This window comes from Apteryx rowi, unplaced genomic scaffold (assembly GCF_003343035.1).
Source record: "Apteryx rowi isolate R43461 unplaced genomic scaffold, aptRow1 scaffold_540, whole genome shotgun sequence".
In the NCBI taxonomy this organism is placed as follows: Eukaryota; Metazoa; Chordata; class Aves; order Apterygiformes; family Apterygidae; genus Apteryx; species Apteryx rowi.
The window spans coordinates 565286-585633 of record NW_020450806.1 but is presented as its reverse complement, the minus strand read 5'-3'; the positions used below and the strand labels follow the sequence as shown (position 1 = coordinate 585633).

At 34.9% G+C, this 20348-nt stretch overlaps 1 protein-coding gene across 12 annotated transcripts in view; it reads right to left on the bottom strand.

The window, feature by feature from the left end:
• The window catches only part of CLASP2 (cytoplasmic linker associated protein 2), a 153306-nt gene that overhangs the window by 21656 nt on the left and 111302 nt on the right, over nt 1–20348 (bottom strand). For 6 of the 12 annotated variants that reach the window (XM_026081289.1, XM_026081292.1, XM_026081293.1 and 3 more), the window contains 8 exons: nt 19302–19409; nt 14500–14606; nt 10876–11120; nt 10160–10223; nt 7914–7916; nt 5009–5172; nt 3779–3857; nt 3586–3636 (listed from right to left, as the gene is read on the bottom strand). In XM_026081289.1, coding sequence (XP_025937074.1) covers nt 3586–3636; nt 3779–3857; nt 5009–5172; nt 7914–7916; nt 10160–10223; nt 10876–11120; nt 14500–14606; nt 19302–19409 — 821 coding nt within the window. Of the gene's footprint in view, nt 1–3585; nt 3637–3778; nt 3858–5008; nt 5173–7913; nt 7917–10159; nt 10224–10875; nt 11121–14499; nt 14607–15307; nt 15371–19301; nt 19410–20348 lie in introns of all 12 variants that reach the window. The other 6 variants (XM_026081295.1, XM_026081300.1, XM_026081301.1 and 3 more) reach the window with 5 other exon arrangements.

Below are 20348 nucleotides of genomic sequence, written 5' to 3'. Positions count from 1 at the left end.
TAAAAGTCTGTTTGCTAGATTCTTCACTCCACTGTTCCCTCCTTCCCCATGTGAAACTAGCCGTTACATTATGACTGCACTGCTACCTATTACTGTTAACACTTTAAATGTACTTATTGACACACCTTAAAAAATACCACTACTAGCAACTGTAACACTTAGAACATCCAGAGAAGTATCTCACAATCAAAAATTATAGGGTATGGTATCTGAGAAAGCAGTATTATTCAATGTTTAAAGTATTCCCACCAAGTAAATTCACATAGGCTTCTGGAAATATGGTGGCTCTCAGGAGACAGAAGAACACCGAATGGAAGATAAATAGAGAGGCTTCTCTCAATTAAGTTTTGGGTATCTGCCTCATCTGAAAAGTCAAGTTTGGCAGTTATTTTGAAAGACTATTTTTGAACTACTTTGGTGAGAAGGAATTCTGGAAGGAGTAGCTTTCTATGATCAAATATAATGAGACGGTATTATTATTGATTTAAAAAAATCCTGAAGTAAACTCCATGATAGCAGCAAACCTACTATGATGTTTTTCTGACACTATTTCAAACAAGTAGCTGAGATGTAGAAATAAAAGGTTTAACGTAGTACTTTCTCAAATAGCCTATTTTATCTCACTGAGAGATGAGATAAACAAGATTCTTTTGACTGCCATGAAAGCAGCTCCAAGAACTTTTACATGACTGTTTGCTGTTAACCTGAAAACACTGTCTATGAAGCTGTGCAATACTGTCTTGATGTTTCTTTGTACTCTTTAGGCTGAATTTATTGTGCTTTTGTTGGACCATAAACACTGAGACAGTAAATATCTTTCCTGTACAGCGTATAATACAAGCAGGCTTCTTGCTTAATATTAGTACTGCTGTACTAAGTGAACTGAAACAGAGCAAGCTACAATTAGCACTATTACTCACAAAAAGAAAAAGAAATAGACATAAATGAAACTAAAGGATTTCACAAACATCTTTCACAGATAATGAGATGCCAATGGCCCTGGTACAAGAATATCCTGTGCAATTCCATCTCCAGAGATCCAGGAAATACTATAAAGATGCTACAGTCAGTGCCAGAGGCAAATTGTTTTCCTGTTCTGTGAAAAACTGAGATTTACAGAGTTTCATTTGCTGCACTGGAAAGAAATATTTCAAGTAACAGGAAAAAGAGGGCAAGGGGAGAGGAATGCAGAGAACCTGCTTTACTTAAAACAGTCAAAAGCCCTTCTCTTACAGTGCTTTTCTGGGATGAGAGAGACTCTTTCCATGTCTCTACTCTGCCTTACTCAGACTGAATACCAACAATTATACAAAGTGACTTTCAGACTGTCACATCCCAGATGCCTGTCCTAAGCTCTGGGTTACCGGCTATTTGGAAGTGACATCTCTGCTGCTATTTAACCAAGTGATTAAAATATCCACTAAAGAGTAGTTTCAAAAGGGTCTCCCATCTCTGAGAACCATCATCCATTTTAGCAATCTGTTGGGGGTTTTTAGTTCCTTTTTTATTTCTTAAACCCAGAAATTTTAATATGGACTTAAGAAAATCTTCTCATCAAAAATGTTCTCCAGCAAAATATTTTGATTTCAGTAAATCAGCATTTGCAAAGGAAAGAAGGGTTCAGAAATTTCTAATGAGCTTTGGTCACAATGCTTAATTAGTTCCTCACTGAATTTGAGCCACGTGGTATTCAACCTGAGAAAAATGAAAGTGATGCTTTGAAGTATTTCTCAGGACTATACCCATCCACTGGAAAGCATATATTCTATCTGCAAAGATCAGCTTAATAGGTTATAGGCAGTCTAGAAAATTTCACTCTTATTTCCATACACAAATCTGATTGAAATAGATACATCCATCTGACACCTCTAAACTACATTTCAGCAGTTCACCACACATACATGTAAAAATAACACAAAAAAGTAAGGGAGTGCAAAATGCACTGGGGTGCACCCTCCATGGGTTAGGTCAGTAGAAGCATACCTTCTCTATGTTCAGTCCTCTTACCAGCTAGCTGTGCAAATCCACCTCTGTGGCTACTCTACAAGCTTGACTTTTATTCTTCAAGGCTTATAGTTATGTGTGTAAATTAACAGCTAAAACTACAATTTACTGTAAAGGGTCATGATTATGCATCACTATCACATGAAAACCAGTGGGGAAAGTCATTTGTAGAAGAAGGGAATTCTTCCATGGAGTACATTTCTGGATCAACTATAATTTCTTACATCTGACCATCTCTAAGGATACTAAAAATCCTGTCTTTTTTCTGTCACAGAGGGAACACTGTTTCCCAGTACATCTAGCCCAAAAGCACACCCTGCACCAGAAGAATCTTTTATTCAGAGCAGGAACAAAATCTGAAGGCTTCATGAAATGGAGCAGTGCCTCTGTTATGATTATCTATTTAATCTGTTAGGTATCTGAGTGCACTGAGGATGGGATTTAGGACAAGACATTCAAGGATATGGATACTAAATAGATACTTTTGCAATTTACTAGGAGTCCACGTCTCCTTTCAAATTGACAGTCTCAGCTTTAAAACGAGACCAATTTGTGTTTAGCAACTATAGCATTATGCGGCGGGGAAAAAAAGAATGTCTCAACCATTAAATTCACCTTTCTAAGGAGGAACACCAAACAAATCAAAACTAAGCCAAATTTGTTCCAAGCATTTATTTAAACAACAAACTGATTTTTACTACCTCATTTGCTGTCTTCAATAAATGACAGCAGTCCCTTTTTAACACAGCTCTACGAAGCAACAGTGGTCAACGTATCAACTGTCCTCAAAAGCTTAAAAATATAAGTTTTACTGTATTGTAGACAAAAAAAAGGCACATTCATGTGACTTCAGGTTCAACATCATCTGGGAAAAGTCATATTCATGTGCAGTATCAAACTATGTAAAAATATTTCGTGCAGGATAGAGCAGAAAATGCCAGTCATCATATGCTTGTTATTTCCCCATTTATCTCACTTGCAAATCTTCTTAGGATTTGCTGCATTTATACTATAATCAACTCTTTTTGGAACTGTAAAGGTACTACAGAATTCAGTTCTATTTTTGTGTTGTGGTGGCAGGTCTATGGCCTAGTGATTTTTAACACATAAAAATGTGTGCATGTATACAGCCACACACAGTTTTCAGAAAAGTAAATGTACCATAAGGGGAGCTTATCTTGAATTAACAACTGAGGTTCATATTAATATTAGTTTAATTTAAATGAATTCCAAAGCTATCAGACTGAACACAGGAAAAATTATCCACAAACCAGGAAAACAGGACTGGGAAATCACAAACATAAAATTAGAAAAGACTTGATAGAGTGAGTTTGCATAACCAGCTTGATGTTAGGCGGCCATATTTTTGTTGCTCATTTTTACTGTGCTGTGGTTTTATTAGATTGCTCTTGCAGCAAACCGTTTCATAATAGTATAACATATAAAACTGAACGTTTGCATGCTTCAAGTTTCTTGCAGAGGTTAGTAACAGCATACAAATGCATTCAAATAACAATTATTGAAAACACTGTAAAAGTTTGACATAGGGTTAAGAATAAAGACAATAATTCAGACAAAAACCTTTGAGCTCCAAAAAGAGCGAAGCTGGTCCTGTAGTGCTGGCTTGACTGTCTGAAAGTTTACAAAAACAAAATCCACTAATTGAAAACCTTTTTTTAAAAAAAATACAAAAACAATCCAAATTCAAATATTAAGATTAGAAAACATCTATCAATGAAGATTTTGTTTGCAATGTGATCCTGAAAATTCTTACCTTCAAGCTAGGTGTTTGGGTCTGATCAACAGTAAATCTCATTAAAATACTGAACTGAAGATCATTTGGAAAAGATTCCCTGTGAAATAAAGAAATCAAGCAAATCATGTTAGTTACAAGAGATTTACTTTTGATACCTGTTTGGAGACACCAAATAAGCCCGCATTTTTTCTTCCAAGTACACAAAAGCTTTATCACTTCTAGAAGAAAAAAAAATACGTCTAACAATTTTGTTGAGTTTATATATTATTTTCAGAAACATTGAGCTGGTATGTAAAGGACAAAATTTAATTTGGTGTTAACCAAATATAGCTAGAATATATTACTCAAGAAATAACAGATGATGTATCAACGATATGGTAGTATTCTGATTCTAAATGTAAACAATTCCAACAATCCAAAAACTATTATGCACTAGTACTGCTAAAGTATATACAACACTATGCTTCTCTGGGTTACCTTGTTACACTGTTTATCTGCCTTTACTCTCCCTCATTTCACACTCAAAATATTACTGTCAAGGCCTCTGCTGTAGCAGACAGAAAAAGGAGGTGCAGATGACCATATTCCCTCTCTCCCCTCAAAGCCAACCGTACCCTTCCCCATATTTCACAGCAGAGCTGCCACATGAATAGGCCCAGCAGAGGTCTAGCACGAGTAAGTTGTCCCATACATCAGGAACGGAGGATGAAAAGTAGGTCCGAGAGCCCCTCTAATTCTACTTAAACAACTGGCTTTCATTTGGGAATAAAGTTGGCCAGGGATGAGGCCCAGCTCTGTGATTGCAGATCATTTAGGGAATCAGGAGATTAGTGAAGTGGGGAAGGTGGAGAGAAGAGAGAAAACAAATCCCTTATTGCCACCTTACTCCTTAAAGAAAAGGTCAGTCAGATTTTAAGAGATGAATACTGCAACAATACTTTGATATCAAAATCACAAAAAATTCAAACACAAGCACTGCATCAGTAAACACAAGGCAAGACACTAAGCATACATGGCTCAGATGCACATTTTCAAATCAGAAAAGTAGTATATTAATTTTTCAGTATTAAAGGTTCAAACTCTTTGAAGTGAAAGTCATTTAGGAAACCAAAACACTTAAGGAGCAAGATTTGCTCAAGCTTCACTACTTGCTGTAAGCTCTTTATTGTTACAAGAATCCTGCAACACACTAAAAAAAAACCCAACACCTTGGAAATATTACTTTTCTCTTTTTTTTAAACTCATTACCTTGTGACATCAAGTGCCTTCTGAACTTTTGCCTGTACAGACCCAAGCAAATCAGCACCCATTTTTTTCAATAGCTGTGTCAGCAATACAAACAGCCAGTCCTGCAGATCCTCCTTATGGACCTGGATGAAGTCCACTAGCGTCTCCAAAAACATGCTGAATACCTAAAAGGCAGAAGAAGATGGAAAGAGGGTAGGATGGGGCAAAAGAGGAAGTGACACTGATGTGTGCTTTGTTACAAACAAAGAAAGCAGCAAGGGAATCAGAGGCAGAGAAAGGCAGTGTTTTGCAGCCAAGCAGGGGAAAAAAAAAAGAAAAAGAAATCTGTCTTGCTTTTTCATTAGACTCTGATATAAGAGTATACTGGAAATGTTAGCTGATTTCTGTAGAAGTTTGACAATTAGGTATTCCATGCAGTATCGTCAAGAAAAGAAATGCTTACTGTGATGGCTGGCGCAACCTCAATTTTTTTCAGTAAAATTTAATTTCTTACCCTTTCAAGCTATATCACTAAGTCAACTTTACATATCCCACAAAGACTACAAAAACACTTTTTCTTTAAAACTGAAAAAGTTACTACAATGCTTTAGCAGAATATTCATTGTAAATATCTGCATTACTAAATACTGCAAGATCATGGAAGCATGGCCAATTCCTTTCCATAAAACAACTGTGAAACAGAACAAGATTCTCCTGCTCTTGCAGGTATACAAACACAAAAAAAGACCAATGTATTTATAGTAACCTCAGCTTTAAGACTAGGAAGAAGGGCTTTTTGGAAGGAAGGGTAAAGAAGGGCATAACAAATGGGTAACCTTGACCAGTAAGTAAATAGTTTTTTTAGTATCTCTCACTAATTTTACAATTTTAAAGACTTCGGTGAAATCACAGTATATGCTCTGCATCAGCATGGCCTATGGCATTCCTGTTTCTCGGGCAACCACAGGAGCGTTTGGGCAAAAATGCTGCCTTAATGTCCAATTTCCTCCAGCAAATAGCTGGGCACAGAAGTAGACCTGCTGTTATGATTTAAAGAGGGTTGGGGGCATATTGCCTCCTGAGTCTTTATGACATAGGTACGAAGCTGGAAATAGCTGCTGCCAGGGAAGGGCTGGAACCCCACATCCTCCTGCAGTTGCCCTGGCTTGTCGTAAGGCCAAGTTCTGCTGTTGTCTGCTGGAGTGGACAATCCCAAACCGTGATCATACCTCACATGGCCACAGAGACCAGACCACAAAAGTGGGCTTTATTCCACAACACTGATCTAGCAGGGAAGCATACTGCTGCATGCCTTCATGGCTGAGGATATCAGACCTCTGTAACTTTTCATGTTGATAGTCAAGCCAAGGTAAGAAATTCACATCACAAAGTGAAAAAAATCCACACAGTTAGCTTGAAAAGTAGTGCTTCATAAATTAACATCAGAATCAAAAAGTAAATTCAGATTCATCAAGACCAGAGAGAACCTTTTCACAGGAACTTCAAACACTGAAAAGCTGTTTCAGAAACAGAAGAAAACAAATCCTACTCAGTATAAAGCCCATCAAGATGGGCTACTTTAAATGACTTCCCTTTTGGGGAAAACTACATCAATGATAATAACTTTAAAAAAAAATCTACTTCTATCTCCACAGCTATCTTCCTAGATTTTTATTGTAGTCTGAGGTAGAAGCATTGACCTCCCAGTAGTGGGAAGAAACTTTCATGCTCAGGATGCAAATAGCTTCCGTATTTGGCTAAACTGAAACAATATACCAGTTTGTGGATGCACAAGCAGCAGGCACAATTATATGGTCTAAGCAAAACCAAACCAAACAGCACTTTCTGTATTCCAATATGATCACCTTTGGGTTTTGTAGGCCTAAAACATGGGAAAAACACACTGAATTCAGGCAAACAAAAGCAGAAATTCTGATATTATGAAGATTACACTAGAGGTCTTACAACTATATTTAAAACTTTTCAAATTGCTAAGAAATTGAATTATTCAGGTCAGCAAGTTTACAAACACTGCCTGTTTYTTAAAGTTTGCAGATACTTTGGTACACAAAACTTTTTCATTTAAAATCTGCAAGATGAATGAACTGGTTACATTACATTTGATAGAATCACGCATAGGCCTTATGATGCTTTAAACATAGAAAGTAGTTTAAATTACAATCATTATGAAGTGAATTATGAATCACTATGGCAGAAGTGCTTCAAAGATCCCGTACCAGTTTAAGCTGTTAAAAATAATGCAAACCTTTAAACTGATCAAAAACACATTCGTAACTGATTACTGAATGTTTGTTTGCACGCTTTGCTTGATCTTAGCTCCCTCACAATGAAGGCCTGGAAAAAACCTCAAATGAGGTTTTTTTTTTTTTTTTTTTTTTTTTTTTTAAATCATACCTTTGTGTCTTAGCCCAAGCATGAAGAATCTAAGCAAGCTGTAAGAGCATCAAAGTAAAGGATGAATTTGGAATGGAAAATGGAACTCAACCACCTTTCGTCTGAACAATGAACGTGGCTACTACAGTTTTTGTAGTTTCCATTTTTATGATGCAACTTAAAATTCTGAAATCAAGCTTATAAACTTGAAATTTATAATAATTTGATAGTGGAAAAACAAACAGATATGAAAATAATTACAACTGATCTACCTTTAAAGTGAATTATTTCAGATGTGCCAACCACCACAATATAAAGCAGGAACGCGTAACCAAACAATGTCAGTTTAATTAGTAGATAAAGCACATCTCAAAACTTTACCACACAGTTTACATAATTGTATATAGCATTTTATGATTGCAAAAGGCTTGACACTGCATGAACTCTTGGGGGAAGAAAAATAGAGAAAAAGGGTTAATTGCACATTCATGCAAATAAGGTTAGGCTTCCAGCAAATATTGAACCAACTTACTCTCTAAAGAGAGTTCCAACACAGGGGACAGCATGCAAAAAACCCAAAAAACAAACAAACAAACAAACAAAAAAAACAAAAGAGGGAAAAAGATAAAAACACACAAATTAGTGGCCATCAATACAAAGTTCCTGTATGGAAGACAAAATAAAACAAAACAAAAAAGGTATTTCAAAGCTTTTATAACAAATTTAGTAATCTCATTGGGATATCCAAACTATTTTAGAAGTACTTGGTATTTCCTTTAAATCGTTTTCCCATGCTCCCCTCCAAATGATATTACTCTGTCTTTCCAATCAATTCCCTGCATCCAGCTATCATGTTAACATAAAACCTTTAAAAAACAAAAGCGATGACAGTAATTCCTACAGGCAGTTGGGGGGGGGGGGAAATTAAGATGAGATTTGTACAGCCATATAGAAATGTGAGAAAAAGAAAAAAAAAAATCACAGCTTATCAACTCTAATACTTAGTTTGAAGTATTCTCCTGATCATATATTGATGAAATATTAATAATTTTGCAACATCAAAAAGCAGACAAGCCTTCAATGACTGGAACTGGTGCTAACAGTACTGTTCATACATAACAGAGGCCAAATTTTAGAATTCAAAGCAACATTACTTTTATGTCAGAATACCCCATAATCACAAAGAAAAACTGAATGCAGTAATTCAATATAACATTTATAAATGCTTAATGAAAAGTTAAAATGCTCTTGTGACACCTAAATTTTGCAATGTTTTCACTGTATGCCTCCCTCCACAAAATACAATAATCTCCACGGCAGTACTGATATATGCATGGGTGCAGTATTAATTAACACAAGAATAAACAAAATTAAGCAAAGCTGCTATTAGCAATTTTGTCATTACTTGATTTGGAAACTGATAGTATTTCAATATTTAATTTTCTTTTCTCTCCTCTGACTTAAATGTTCCATCCTTCTATGGCATGTTCTCTTTGATTTCTTTGTTTCCCTTTGTCTTTTTTTTTTTTTTTTTAATTTTTGCAGTTTGTGACCAACTTTAAGACCGTTTTCCTGTGTGCAATGCAAATCTCTTCCAAAATACATGGTATCACAGACAGCTATATCACTTTTTTAACTTGCTATGTCGCTTTTTTTTAATCTGTCAAGACTTGGTATCACTGAGTTCAGTTTTCAATCAGAGCCATAAGGAAGACTAGAAATGTTTAATGCTTTACATAATCAAAGCCATTTTTGAGAATTCTGTTAAGAAAAGCCAATATTTGTGAAATAATGGCTTTGCTTTGAATTGCTATGGGTGATCTTTTTATCAGTTCTGAAATGTGGACAGAAAGAAGGCATGTTATACTTGACATAAAACAAATTTGAGGTTTCTTCCAAATATGCCTGTAATTTGAAGTAAATATGAAGTTACATGTTTTCTACATAATATCATGATAACTTTGTTCAGCTCTGTATTTACCTGTAGTCCTTTTGCTAATGGAAATTATTGCAATACATAATATACACATACATGAAGTTGCAGTAGTAACCCACCTCCCACACAAAAGTCTTAAAAATACAATCAAGAGATGGTAACTCAGTTAAAAAAGATTAAAAATGGCTTTAGAAAACAAGAGATTATTCTAGTGGTTATATCATCCATACTCAGTGTTTACCAAGGTAAAAGGAATAAAACAGCACATTTTCTTTTATTACTGGCAGCGATATACTCTCCATCTTACTTAATGAAGTTTAACAATGGTGTAAAAACTATTCAACAGTCTCAACTTTCAGTTTTATCTATGAAACTGAAGGAAGATATCATCAATATGCAATATAAAATACATACCCTGGAAAGTAAGTAAATACACATTTGGCATAGTTCCTCAGATTCATCATGTACAATTTATTCATAACACTTTATGATTTAAACTATTGCGCTAGGGCTTTTTGTTTCTAACCGAGTGAAAACCATTAGTCATGTCGACATGACCTTTCTAAACATCATGGATTTTTAAAAAAAGAACACCTAAGAATTTTGAACACTGACCCTGTGGCACTACTTTAATACTCTTCAGTTAAAATTACCCTTCCCTTCATTTCAGTAAACTTGCAAAAAGTAAGGTGGAAAATTACATTTTTCAAAATCTCAAATCATTAACTGTTTACAGAATAAACAGTTTGTGGAACTTTTACATGTGCAAATAGCGCTGACTTATTTTATTATTAATGTATGTTTTCAAATGTTTACTACAAGGAAGAAGAACCTAAACATACCTTACTGTGAGGATCAGCAAACATCCTTGTGAAGATTTCACATAACCTTTTCAATTCAACACGACTGTCAAAGAGATAATACGTTAGTCAATTCTCCTACTAATACTCTCAGTACACTAATGCATAGCAATCAGTGACACCAATTCTAAGTATTGAATCAAAATAATCTAGTAAACAAATTACTCAGAAAAAAAGCACTTCGTCTAAGACAAGTATAAAAGAGTAAAAATGTAATGGAATTTAAAATATGACTGTTAACCTAGATACATGTCTTCAAACTAATTCATATATCAAACCAGAGCAATGCTCCTTTTAAATTCCCATTAACAACTACCTAAACATAGCGCAAATGACGAAAAAACACTTTCTTAGTAATTAGTTTCCTCTGAATAAATATCCTATTGAATAAGGCCTTCCATCACCACTATAAGCAACCACTTTACCCATACAAATTGGGATTTTTTCTTATTTTAAGGACAATTTGATTTTAAAGTCCATTTGCTAAACTGAGCTTTGTAAACAGATCCTATACACTAGAGGTCGGAATGGAAACTAGTTTCCTCAATCCTTCCCCATGCTTACTCTCCGAGACACATACCCTGCTTTCCCTCTCCCCATTCTTCCATGCTCTTTAGAACCTTAGCCTCCTTTCCTCCCTTCCTTGCTTTCCTCCAGTCTTGAAGTAAAAATGTTTTTCTATTAATGCATCTTCTTACCTTAAAGTTCTCTGGTTTTTTAATAAATTTTGCAGACCTAGAAGACCTTCTTTTCTCTCAGACCAGTTGGAGCTTGCGCAGCGATTTAGGACTTCCGCCACATCTTCTGTCTGTCTCATGTATGTTGGTATGCTTCCATTCCTAGAGCTGTAGGACCTTTCTGAACAGGCACTTGATGCATCGCTGTTGGCATCATCATCTGAATACATCCCATAGGACTCATACCTTCTTCGCACGGGCTTCTTCTATTGTACAGAGACACCCGACATTAGTAATGATTTTCAAAGTATCATCACACATACCTATATCAGTAGAATGACCAAAACTTCCAATAATCACTGTGACCCCTACTCTCTTCAATGACAAATGGCTCCAACTGTTCAGCAAGTCAAACCAAGTTAATAAAAATATTTTAAAGCTGTGCCGATCCCTTAGGATTCCAAATATAAAAGCAAAATGAATGCAGAGAAGATATACATTTGATCTAACATTCAACTTTATATTTACTTGTAAAAATCTGTCAAACTGCGTGAGGTAGGATGACAAAAACTGTATTGAACAACAGTTATTTCACTTAACTTTATGCATATTAGAGAATATAAGAAAAAGATCTAAAATGACACATTCCACCATTTTAACTTATTTTGTACCAAATGTTAACAGTAAAATATTAGACTATTGAAGAAAGAAAATAGTTTCTATACCTTAGTCCGTATGTCTCCTAAGAGCTGATAGCAGTAAATTATTAAAGAGAAACAGAGAAATTGAGAACAGGGAGGTAAGGCATAGCAGTACTGTGACTATTATGTTACTTGCCACTGGAAAATATAAAACCTTACTGTAAATTTCGTTCTTAGCTCTCAGTACCTGATTAGCATACCACGCATTACCAACAAAAGTTTTCAAAATTGCCATTTCCAGAAAAATATTACATATCTTCTACTAGTTCTTCACAAAATAAACCTCTCTGTCAAAATCTTTTTGTCTTATGCAGAGTTACTTGGGTTGGAAGATTTAACACATGCAGTCAACTGCTACCTAAATAGGAAACATTCATTTAAATTTTATTTTTCCATCAAATTCTCCATCTCTGTCTTTCTATGTAGCTTCATTTCAACACCTAAAACCCTTAAATTTTGTCACTGCAACAATTACTACTGAAGCCAATATGTCCTACAAAAAAAATTATATAATGCAAAATCCCAAGCCCTCTAACAAAACCCTAAAATCAACATGCCAAAGGCTAGAGAAAGAAAATGCTATCATAACAGCAAAAATACATGCCTCTGCAAAAGAACCTTGCCATTCAAAATCTGAAGTCGAATCAAAAAAGAGCTACAAGTGCTAACTAAGGGAACATTTTTCCCTTAGTTATCATCGGTATTGGTATCATTGGTATTAGCACAGGGTTCTCATTTTTGGTTGCTGAATAACTTAAAGGACATCTCAATAGAAACTGCTCAATACATCATGTAATAAGTAACTTATTCTCAATAGTACATGCACACCTGTACATATAAGAGAATAAAGGCAGAGATAAAATCACAAAAGCATAATTTTTTTTTTTTTTTTTAAAGGTCACCATAAAAAGTAAAGATTTATGAAAACAAAACAAAAAAATCTGAAGTTTCAAGGATGGCTGGGAAGCTCTTTACTTTGGACTTTTCCTTACAGGCTGCATTGGAGCAATAGGCATAAAAATATGTCAAGACCACCATATTGTTGCATTTCGTGCCTCCTATATTCAAAAGAGATCCGAGCCCGAGAAATGATGATCCTCTGGCTTGAGTGGTATTACTTATAGTTAAATATAGTTATCTTGCATATCATAAAAATAGCAATCCAATCCAAAACAGTTTTGATTTTTAATTTACATGTGTCAGGACTCTACATTCTACTTAAAAACAAACAAACAAAAACAAACAACCCAAAACCTCACAGTTCTGAGTGGGGCTCCAGTCTACGGTACAACAAAAAAGGGGATTCATAACCAGATTTCCATCTAAATGGAGCCTTCTGCACAGGACAATCTATATACATTTAGAGCACAGTAGGCAACCAGACAAGCTAATATTACACTGCTAAAATTTTATTCTAGATCAAGTTCTTCGTTACAGTAGATTCCAGTTAAAATACACACAAAATTTTCTCTTTACCTGGATGCAAAATAGCATGATGCTTTTATAAACATTAATACAAACCAGTTCATATGAATTAACTTTATTGCTTCAACAAAACAGGACACATTTAAGTCTCAAGAGCACTCCCTGGAAGCATGGGTTTCTCCTCAATTTGTATCTCTAGTACATGCTTTGACAAGCTAAAATTTGAATAAGCTATGAAGCTGCTAGAAGCACTACAGATAGTCTAACAGCAACATAGATAAATCTATCACAGAGGTTTTCACATTACAGCCTGCAGACTATTCATGACCTGTGGACTGCTTTTCTATTGTACCCTATCAAAAGGCAATTAAAAAAAAAAAATCCAGATTGGGTTCAAGTTTACTAAATAGCATTCCAGATCTCTGCTGAAAATGCTCCCCACATATACACCCCACAATACACGATCAGCCACACTACAACCTGTGAGGCAGGATTTCATGGATGTAATCATCTCTATGCCAATGGAGGCACACAAATTTTAAAATAATGTGTCAAGACGACAATACTAACCAAGAAACCAATTAATTGCCAGACTTTATGAACGTGACTGACTTCTCTACATTCTTTTTCCTTTAAAAATTTGTTTCTCTCTGAATCCAGTCGTATCTAGCTGTTCTTAAATTTATCAGTCTAATTTGTAGTTTTTTACTAGTATTTCAAACAATCTTTTTGTTATAACAGAGTAATAATAAATTCCTTAAAGCACTCTGATAGCTAGATAACAGGTACATACAAATACGTGATGATATGCAAACATCAGTCTACAATACATAATAAAAATTTAGAGAACTCACAGTATCAGTATTCTAAATTAATCAAAGATTTCAGTTGGCTGATGTAAAGTCAGACTAACAAAATACGTAAAGCACACTTTCAGCTCCACTAACTGGGGTACAGAGGAGGAGAAGCCAAGACGGCCCTTTTAAGGAACTGTAAGGTGAAGAATGAGAACTGCATAACCAGTTAGAAATTCAGAGTAACATTTTGAAAACAAAACAACTCAAAAACTGAACGGAGCAAACACTGCCTGCCAGGCCACCAGTTTAACTCCTCAGCATCAGCTTCACATGTTGTTGGACAAAACAACTTTAAGCGGATCCCAGGGCTCTCATCATCCCCAGCTCTGGGAAGCCTACCAACAACTTCACGCTACCCAGAACTGTATCTAGCTGCTGTGGAAAACTGCTGGTTAGTGCTACCTGCTCAAGTGGCTCCTTGAGTTGCACCAACAGAACAGTCCAAGCCTATTTCCTCTCTGCCATGGACAACAGCCATTTTTCTAAATTTAAGACTCCCCTACGGAACAAATTCCAATACTGTGCTGCAGTAATTCAGTTTTTCTTTTCTTTCCCCCACCTAGAAACCAATAATGAATGACAAATTCTTCTGCATATTTTCACAGATAGATACCAAATATTTTAAGTCTGTGTCCTACTTGAGATAAATACGAGATTCTTACCAGAGCATCTGCTACTGCTTCTTCCACATCAGAACCCGTGTTCAGGACTCGCATAGCGCTAACTGACGATGACAATCTGCTCGACTGACTAATTCCAAAGCCTGTACCTGTTACAACAGAAACGAAAAAAAAAAAAAAAAGTCAGAATAGCAACATAGGAGATTAATCTCACAATGGCTTAAAAAAACCCAAGCAGAAGAAAAGTATTTGCTGAACATTTTCTAATAGATTATGTAGCAGTTAAAATACAGGATATTTTTATTCTGAAGTCTTTAGTGATGCAGCAAAAATATGAACAAAGTAAAAACCAAAGACATTCACCAAATAATCTATTTCAATATCCCACAAGAAAGAAAACAATGGTTTTAATGGAAAGAACCTGGGACAGCCTTTTTTTTTTTTTCTTTTCATTTATTTATTTTTGACAACATCCACTAGTTAATATCTTCTTCATTTTGGGTTTTTATTTAGAAAGAAAACAAATACAACAGGAAGGCTACTGAGAGTTCTGATTAGAAAACTACATGCATAAAGAATGCTCTACAAATACTGAAAAAATGTAAAACTTCTAGAAACAGAAAGTCCTTCTGCAAGTAAAAATAAAGTGATTATTGTTATGAAAAAAAAGGAATAACATGGTGGGGGATATGGGAAAATCTAAAACATACATACATCTACCTGGATTATTAAAAACACAAAAATTAATGCAAATGTTTTTTTAAAACTGAACTATGAGGATAACCAAGTGGGTGGGAAAAAAAATCCAGGATGACTGCACAGATGACAGCAAAGGGTACTCATCCTTCACCTGTAGCCCCATAAGCATCAGGAGCGTAGAGGGCACCAGTGGATCTGGAGTGATGTCTGGAAGCTGCAATAACAGGATCATATAAACCCTATCTATAACCATGGAGTCAAAGTACTGCAATAGTCGCTTAGATGAACAAAAGAATATTTATCAAAGAGATTCAGCTTTAGCACAAGAAACTGAATGCTGCAAGGAAGAAAAAGCTTCAGGAAAGCTATTCAATTACAGAACAGACAGCCTTGTGTATACTGGGCATTTCATGCCTTTTTTATGTTTTTTTTAATTTAAAAGATTAAGAACTGATTAAAAGCAAGTATAAATTCAAAGAAGAAAAAACAGGCAGACAGGTACACACAGAATCCTCAGAAATATCTAAAAAATTACATTGATGCTGTTTTTACACTGCAGAGTTAACTCAATCTTCCATGCTTAARTTAGAGAGCCGGAGCTCATGTACCAAACAATTATCTGCAAAAAGCAACTATTGCACAGACTTAAAGTATTAGCAGCTGACAATTTGCAATTAACTTGTTCTTCCTACGTGCAGGCAAGTCAATCTCAGTTAAAAATTGCCACTTTGTAGATGAAAATTTACATTATTACATTTTAATTAAAAGTTTAAAATAATTTAATGCAAAATTTCACAGTTGTATTTCTTTTGTTTAAAAAAGTAAAATGTGAAATTGAGGCATGTATGCCACATGTTGCCATAGCTCATTAAAATTCTTTAAAGTAATGGAAACTGGGAACCAAACATCCTTAAGGACTTTTGAATAAAACTGAGTATCCTCCTCCTCCTTCTGGCACTTGTATAAAACTGGCCTTCTAGAGATCCTAAAGAAGTTCACTCATATTGCTACTATTTGCTTTCTTTAACCAGTTTTAAATTCAGTGTGTTTTTTGACAAGCCAACTTCTTTCTCCAGTTCACTTAAAATACAATTCTACAATTATGTAGATGAAACTGGTTTTGCCACTTTTAACTGAATTCAGACTTTTTTTGGTCAAACTACTCGCTCATCAAGTTGTTTAGCTATGAAATTGTTTTGTAAGTAATACTTTATGTAATACTTGGTTCTTTAGAAAGTATGTCTCATCACAGAAAAGGAGACAGGATAGAGTATGCCAAAACATAAGCAGAAACACTGATAGGGCTTTGAATACAAGTAATAATGTGATAACCTGTAATAATTTTCCATCAACAAGCCCTCAAAACTAAAGGTACAATTAAGAAGTCAAACATATAATTTAAGATGACCCTGTCTCCACAAATATTTCAAATGTGCAAGAAAAATTTCTAAGACAGTGAAAGGAAGCACTGTATTGGATCAAATGGATCTTACTTCAAGGAATATTTTTCAAGAATACTCTTTCAACCCCTCAAACAGCAGAGACTGTCTAAGTATTTACTTTTGCTTTTGTTTCGTTTTTTAAAAGACAAATCAAAATAAGGATTATTAAAAAAAACCTTAAAATAATGTATTTCTTAACTAAAATACAGAAGTTATCCTAGTCTGATATTTAACACTTACTGCATGTAACAGAAAGATAAGCAGCTCCATATAAATTACAAACCACTTGCTTCTCAGAGTGGCTGTATCTCCCACTTTGTAATCTTATATTGAGATGTGAGATTACAGAAACATTTGTACAAATGCATACAGGGAAGCAACTATGTGGCATTTGGGTCATTTTATGCCCAAAAGGGCACAGTATTTGTGCAAAAAAATATCTCTGCTGAGAACCAGACATGGTATAAATGACACTTCCCCCCAACCACATAAAACTGTCCAGTTACAGATACAGAGCTGAATTTGCCTAATCATTCCATCTTTTACTTCTAACCCTGAAAAATATATTAGTGTCTTTAATGGAAGTTAATTACATCCCATAAGACAAAACTGGTACAACAAAACACTGAATGACATTTGAAATCCATCAAATTAGAAGTGATAAAACAAGAAATCCTCTTTATTTCAGGTACAGCTATTTTTATTCACTTTGGATTCCTATACATGCTATGTTGCATTTTTTTGTGCTATCAGACACCACAACCTATTTTACTTGCACAGATTTTTGTTCTGATATGTGAACACAGAAATCAAAAACTCCATCAATAAAAATAAAATCAAGTAGCATCTGCCCCAATGACCCAACAATCATCATTATTATGGTGTTAGTTTAATACAGATTTCTTAAAATAATGAGCAGATGACTGAAAATTAAATGTAAATCCGATCTTGCATGCATGCAATAGAATTCAAGTTATAGGGTGGGCAAAAGAAGCACTAAAGGATCTGGAAAATACTGTTAAAAAAGATACATGTATAGTACAACACAATCTGCCAGCTGTGTTTTAGTAAAAGATACAAGTTTAATAATGGAGCCTGTATAATGTGTACTTTTAATTTAATTTCCCAATTAAATAGCATCTGTGTAAGTTAGCATTAGGTATTGAAGCAGCTTTCATTCAATTAATCCATACTTTCCCAATAAAACCAGAGCTGACAGGAAGCGTACTGCCTTAACAGACCACAACAGACTTCCAAGGCTAATTAGCAGTACACTCGACTGCCTCAATTTGAGAGAGAAACCAGAGATTTACTATTTTCAGAACAYGTTGAATGGCTAAAATTACAATGCCCTTAATTATAAACTACACTTAAACATGAAGAAATAGAGAAGAGGGATGCATACTGAAGACTACCTCGGAAAAGGTAACTCCAGAAAAGATCAGTTCTAGCCACAATTTTACAGAGACAGTTCTGCATTATAGAAGCACTCAAAAAAACTCAACATCTAAAAAAAAATTTTTTTTTAAATCAAAATGTGCTACCAACTTTGTAGCATCCTTTAAAAAGATACATAGAGATGAGAATTTTCCCTAAATCCTTAGCCTATAGCATATTATAGTAATTATAAGCTATTGTTCCTACACCTCATTTGTGTTTCAGAAACAGATACTAGCTTAATAATCTTGCAAAACCTTGTGTCTGGCCAATAAACTGAAATACTAAGTGAAAAGGAAACTTTTGCTTATAGTAGCTCTAGGAATGAGGACTGAAAGTGGCTATATTGATGTGAACTTCAAAAAGTTTTCAAATCTTCTTTTATTGTCTAATCTAATGGAAGCTCTTACTACAGTTACTTACTTTTAATCTTGTGTAAAAGCAGTGATAAACTTCAGAACCATGCTCTGATTCACCTACTTGGATAAGGACCTCACTACTTCTCCCATTTATTTCTAGAAAATGTAAAGCAGCCTTAGAATACAGTTCTGCTTCAGTAGATTGGGCCCTTATCTGCATTGTCGCATATACTTGCTTTAAGTTATAAGTTGTTGTTACTATTATTAAGTATATAAATATTATATGATAGATATACATAATAAATATAAACAATAAGTATAACATAAGTTATTATTATTTTTATGCATATTACAGTGATAGCAGTACAGCTAAGGAGACAAAAACGAAGCTTGTTTTATTCTTATACCTCAGCAAAATGATTCACTGATCAGGGAATCATTTTCTGTATTAACAGATCCCAGCTATCTAAACAGGGAAAGGTGGGGGATGACAGCCAAACTATACTCTCTGCACTAGCTGGTCCAATCAGTGAGAAAAGGATTATTTAACTGTACCCAAGCAATGAATACTGTAACAGAAACATGTAATCTCAAAACACCACCACCACACACAAAACTTCGAAAGGGCAGAATTGTCCTTGCAGAATTTTTCTAGGCACTATGTATCATGCAACTTTGCAGACTCTGGGTATTTAAGATAAGACTAATACTAGCAAAGCATTTATTTTTTCCAGTGTGCAACCCACTCGCACATTGGTCAGTTCTCCAAAGTAAACAGTGAGTGAGCCAAAGAAAGGGAAAATAATGGTGGCCTGCTACAAGCTAAATGAAGGAGGCATGGATTCGTTAGGTGCAGATAATGAAGGGCAAAGACAGCCATGCACAACAAGGGGCTCTGAGTACTTACCAAGGGGTGGAAAAGAGCGGACAGGGCTTGTGTCCCTGCTACTTTCACGGCTGGCCTCCCGACTGCACCCCTGACTCACACTAGGCCGAGGAATGCGGCTGCCTCGTGCTAGTATGATTCAGGGTACAGACAAACAGCAGCACAGAAGGGAGAAGACATAAGAAAAGTTGCAGTTTTAATGTAATCCTGTTTTTCAGTAAGATCAAAGATGTTTTTCTAAGAAAAGACACTGACTGGATTATATTGTATTATAAGTAGTAACTGTTTTCAGACACTTTGTTGATTGTGCTGAATATTACACTAACTGCAGCCAGTTCAGTGAAATTATTTCTTTGTACAGCTAAAAATGTGAATTTACCAACTCTTTACAGAATGATTGAAAAACAATTGAAAAAAGATAGAGAGGAAACAAACAATGAAAAATACAGAGTAATTAATTGAGAAATTGTGCTTAAGTTCTAGTTAACTGAAACAACAGTAACGCAAATGAAAAAATCCAGCTTTCAAAAAAGGAAAATATACAGTTAATACAGCTAAGGTAACATCAAAATACAAAACAAAAAACAGCCACGCCATTGAAATCAACCAATATTTTTCAATAAAGCGTAATCAGGTTATACCACAAGGTTCAGGAAGCATGACATTCATCTTTGTATAACGGAAGTATACATACATGCACACACACATATGTAGAAGACACATAAAAGCAATTATTAAAGAAAATTATCTTTTCAAAATACTATCACACTTTCATTGAATGGATGTGGGTCATTTGGGGGTAGAAGTAAGAAGAGAAAAGAAGGAGAGAGAAGGAAGAAAACGAGGAAGAAAGGTAAAAAAACAACTGCATTCTGAGAGGAAAAGACAAAAGTTTCAGCTTAAATTTAAAGCTGTCTCATATATCAAAGACTAGTCTCAGACTTCATGCAAATTTTACATTTTTGTCTAGAGGTGTTCTAATTTTACCACCCACCTGTAACTAATTGTGAGTTGTAGGTATTCAATACTTAAAGAAATTCTATAAAGAAACAGTCATTTAGCAATTCT